Genomic DNA, 5277 nt, shown 5'->3' with positions numbered 1-5277 from the left:
CTTTGGAGAAGAGTTGGACAAAGAACATATTTGGACCTCATAAAACTATAGGGGAACCTGTAGTGAATGGCAGTGTGGTTGGGGCATGAGGTGGTAGAGAGCTTGAATCCAGAATTGACTCTACAGCGGACTCACCCTTTTTCTCAGACATTTAAACTTTCCTCTGGCCCTGGCAATCTTGCTGTCCCTGCAGCCCATGTCAGAAGACAGTTCTTATGAACCAATAATATGCCAATGTGATTAACAAACCATCTGCTAAGACGAGGTTTTTAAAAGCTTTATATTTAATGCAGCATGATTATGATACATTTTCATCTAACAAAGGGAATATTTTAAGGGAAAAGTCATCCTCCTAACTTTGATTCCAAGGATGTAATTTATACTATATATGATTTACTAATTTTAAAAGTCCAAAGTTTTAGGGGCTCTGGGTGAGTATGTTGGTTAAGTATCAAACTATGACCCAAGTCATGATCTCAGGGTCCTGGGATCAAGCCCTGTATTAGGCTCCCTGCTCAGCAGAAAGTCTGCTTCTCAGCCTGCCCCTTCTTCCACTTTTGCTTACTCTCTCTCTCTCCTTCTCTATTTTTATTATTCTCTCAAATGAATAAAATATTTTAAAAAATAAAATCAAAATTAGAATGTTTTGTGATATAAGCTGAATTTAGAACTGTAAAAAAGTAGAAAATATTTAGAGTTCAAATAACAGGAAATAAACTTAGTCAAGATAACATTAAAATATGTTTGTGGACTGGACCAATTTACTGAATGTTCACTGCTAAAATACGGATTGTTTCTCTCTTATCCTCTCTGTCTGTCTCGCTTTCTCTCTTTTAGGTTTCATCAAGAAAAAGACTATCAAATGTTTCTACATCATTCCTTGATTGTTCAGAATATTTACTGTAAGATACTTTATAACTGAATTCCCAGGCTGAAGTAGTGTGAAAGCACATTATGTAAATCATGATGAATTTTCCTGATTTTGCAGATTTCTAACCTATTAAGTCCTTGCTATAAACTAAAAACAAAACAAAACAAAACCACATTCAGGTCAGAAAGATACCCTCGGATACCAAATTATCTAAATTAATGTTTATTATGCCTGAAGAATCAGGTGTCTATCGTTATTGATATATGTCATTGTTTCAATAAACAGCCATGTGAAAATTGTGAATAAATATTATCATTTCCACTTTATTAAGGAGAAAACAACATAGACAGTAGGGATAATGTACTGGTAACTGGCACTTCCACAATCATGCATATAGATTTGATTCCCAAATGGGGTGTATTCATTTCATAATAATTTTCCTTGACATTATTTCTAACCTGCGCTTTCTCCACTTTGCCTGAAATAATGCAGCAAAATAACAGCGTAACAGAGTTCATACTGTTAGGACTAACCCAAGATCCTATGAGACAGAAAATGGTATTTGTAATCTTCTCCATTTTATATGTGGGAACTGTGGTTGGGAATTTGATTATTATTGTGACCATCAAGTCTAGCCGGACACTTGGGAGCCCCATGTACTTTTTCCTATTTTATTTGTCCCTTGCTGATTCCTGCTTTTCAACTTCCACAGCCCCCAGACTAATTGTGGATTCACTCTCTGCAAAAAAAATCATAACTTACAATGAGTGCATGACTCAAGTCTTTGCACTACACTTATTTGGCTCCATGGAGATTTTTGTCCTCATCTTAATGGCCGTTGATCGCTATGTGGCCATCTGTATGCCTTTACGTTACCCAACCATCATGAGACGGCAGGTCTGCACCATCCTAATTGTTCTGGCATGGATTGGATCTTTTATCCATTCTACAGCCCAGATTATCCTGGCTTTGAGATTGCCCTTCTGTGGACCCAATTTGATTGATCATTACTGCTGTGATTTGCAGCCCTTGCTGAAACTTGCCTGCATGGACACTTATGTGATCAACCTACTGTTGGTGTCTAATAGTGGGGCCATTTGCTCAAGCAGTTTTGTGATTCTGATGATCTCCTATATTGTCATCTTGCATTCCCTGCGAAACCACAGTGCGGAAGGGAAGAAAAAAGCTCTCTCTACTTGTACTTCTCACATCATTGTAGTAATCTTATTCTTTGGTCCATGTATATTCATTTATACACGCCCCCCAACTACTTTCCCCATGGACAAGATGGTAACTGTATTTTATACTATTGGGACACCTTTTCTCAATCCACTTATCTACACACTGAGGAATGCAGAAGTGAAAAATGCCATGAAAAATCTATGGCATGTCAAAATTACCTCAGAAAGCAAAAGATGAATTGAGGACTTTGGTTGATTACTTAATCTGTGGAAATATCAAATATGATACAGTATATCCTGACTTTCCCAAAGAACTCGAATGTTTTACACACAAAATTTCCTTACTTTTTCTCTGTACTTCTGCCCTCAAACTAGTAGCTTTCCTCATATTACCAGCCTGATTCTTTCTTTTCTTGAAAGCTCAATTCTGACATTACTGATTGTGAGATACTCCTCACATCTCAGTCTACACTCTGGTATGATAAGATGAAAGATATTTATACACAATCGTGACTGTTCTAACAGTGAGTATTCATAAATAAAGTAGAGCCAGTACTCTGTGTCTTGTAATTACCTTTATATACATTTCAGATAAGGTATCCTGCTTTCTTTGAACACATTCAGAGCAAAGAAACTAATATTTTGCGTAAGAAATTCTTTTCATTATATTTTCATTTAATATTAGTTTATCTTTAAAACGTCCATACATGTGAAAGGCCAAAAGGATATATTTTTTTCTTAATTATATCTAATTATATAAGATTATAATAATTTTTCTTATTGTTTCCTTTCATGATTAAAATAACTGAACACTGTGTATATGATTTTTAAGATGTTGTATTACAAAGGTCTTGAGATATTCCACTAATTTGTGTGATTGGTATATAAGTACTATATCAAGAGAATTCTATTAGTCAAACAGGGAATGCTATCTGTTGTCAAGACTAAATAAAAATTTAAAATAAACCATAGATACAACATATTTTCTGAGACTGAATACAATAAGGTAGAAGTTAGTTTGAAGGAAAACAATGTTTATTATTTCACTTCAAGTTGGTTGTTATTAATGGAATAAAAGTACCAGGGACATTCAGGAATATTCATTTGATCAGTCTCCAGTTAATGAAGTTAGAGAGAACCTACTTTTGCAGCAGGAAACCACTTTATTTCTCTGTATGTGCTTTCCTTGTAAAGGGGTATTATCTATTCACAAGTTAGAATTGCCAGTAGAATTTTGATGCTCATAGTGAGCAGAAGGATTAACAGCCATGCCTTGGATATGAGCATGCGAGGTGTTATGAACTTTTAAAATTCATTGATTTCTGTGTACTAAACCAAAGGAATACATGCACCTCAATGTCTGTAGCAGCATTATTTGCAATAGCTATTTGCAATGACAAGGATAGAGCTAGAAAGTATTATGCTAAGTGAAACAACTCTGAGAAATATGATTTCATTCATGTGGAATTTTAGAAACAAAACAAATGACTGTGAAGAAAAAAAAGAGAGAGGGCAAACCAAGAAAGAGACTCTTCAATGTAGAGAACAAACTGATGGTTACCAGAGGAGAGATGGGTAGGAAGATGGGTTAAATAGATGATGGAAAATAAGGAGTATACTTCTTATGATGAGCTGGATGTGGATGCAAGTGTTGAATCACTAAATTGTATACCTGGAACTCTTATTACACTGAACATAAAGTCTCCCAGCTCCATCCATGCTATTTCAAATGGCAGAATTTTCTTCTTTTTAAAGTCTGCATCATATACACCTCCCATTTTCCATATTGATTCATCAGTCAAGTCCACACCATGGCTACTGTGGATAATGATGCAATGAACCTAGGAATACAGATAGCCCTTCACAATTGTGATATCAGATCCTTTGGATGTAACCTAACAATAGGGTTGATGGATGGTAGTCCTACTTTTAATTTTTGAAGAACATTTATACTCTTTTCCACAATATCTGTGCTAATTTACACACCCATTAATAGCACACATGGGATCCCTTTTCTCACATCCTCCCCAACATTTCAGATTTATTTTCTTGATGATAGTTGTTCTAACAGTTGTTTAGTAATATCTCATTATAATTTTGATTTGCCTTTCCCTGATGATGAGTGATATTGAGCACATTTTGATGTACCTGTTGGCCATTTGTAGGTCTTTAGAAAATTGTCTATTGAGTTCTTCTGCCTATTTTTAATCAGAGGATTTGAAGATCCACATGAAATCTCCATACCTTCTGCTCAATTTTCTTATGAACCTGAAACTCTTCTATAAGATAGAGTCTATCATTTAAAAGATGTTAAGAGGAAGATAAAGTGGAATATTAGACAAAAACCATCTACTCAATTACCTCAAAAGAAAATAGAAAATAAATAAAGTAAGTTATAAAGGGGAAAAAAGTAAACCACAATGAGATAAACTTATTCCCCTCAATTTGATAATTACATTAAATACAAATACACTTCCTATGAAAGACAGAAGTTTTCAGGATAGACAGAATAATCTTCAACTAAGAAAAATAATGGACTAAAGATACACATGTCAGTATGATAAATCCCAGAAGAAGAGACCATGTACGATGAGTAAATGCCATGATTCAATTTACATGAAGCTATAGACAACACAGAGCTCAGCGGATAGTCTGCTTAAGATTCTCTCTACCCTTCACTACAACCCACCCCACAGCTAATATACTCATATGTCCTCTAACTTTTAGAAAAAAAAAGAAATATTAGTATTTGCTTAGGACTGTGTTGATGGTGATGGAGAAGATTAAGTGACTGAGTTTGCAATTTCTTGATAAGGAGGCAAAGGTGTTGTAAAATTAGGTACTGTAGATTGTTTCACAGTCTTCCTTACCAAAAAGCATTACATTATATACTCTAAATAAGTGAATTTAATAGTTTGTGCTTTATATCTCAAAGCTGTTAAAAAGAGATAAATGTTAAGTCTAGTGATCATCTGTATAGAATAAAAGGCCATACAAGCAACTATTACTAAAATTTTATTTTTTTATTTTATTTATTTTATTTATTTATTTATTTATTTTTTTTTTTTATTGGTGTTCAATTTACTAACATACAGAATAACACCCAGTGCCCGTCACCCATTCACTCCCACCCCCCGCCCTCCTCCCCTTCTACCACCCCTAGTTCGTTTCCCAGAGTTAGCAGTCTTTACGTTCTGTCTCCCTTTCTGATATTTATGATGAACA

The 5277-nt window shown here is 34.7% G+C and overlaps 1 protein-coding gene across 1 annotated transcript; it reads left to right on the top strand.

The window, feature by feature from the left end:
* Positions 1-1357: 1357 nt before the first annotated feature.
* LOC144293296 (olfactory receptor 4C11-like) lies at positions 1358-2290 on the top strand. The gene has a single exon (XM_077864379.1). It carries the CDS (start codon positions 1358-1360, stop codon positions 2288-2290), a length of 933 nt encoding a protein of 310 aa, XP_077720505.1.
* The last annotated feature ends 2987 nt before the right edge of the window (positions 2291-5277 follow it).

The sequence above is a fragment of the Canis aureus genome, chromosome 21 (genome assembly GCF_053574225.1).
Source record: "Canis aureus isolate CA01 chromosome 21, VMU_Caureus_v.1.0, whole genome shotgun sequence".
Classification (NCBI taxonomy): Eukaryota; Metazoa; Chordata; class Mammalia; order Carnivora; family Canidae; genus Canis; species Canis aureus.
This window is presented reverse-complemented; position numbering and strand designations above follow the sequence as displayed.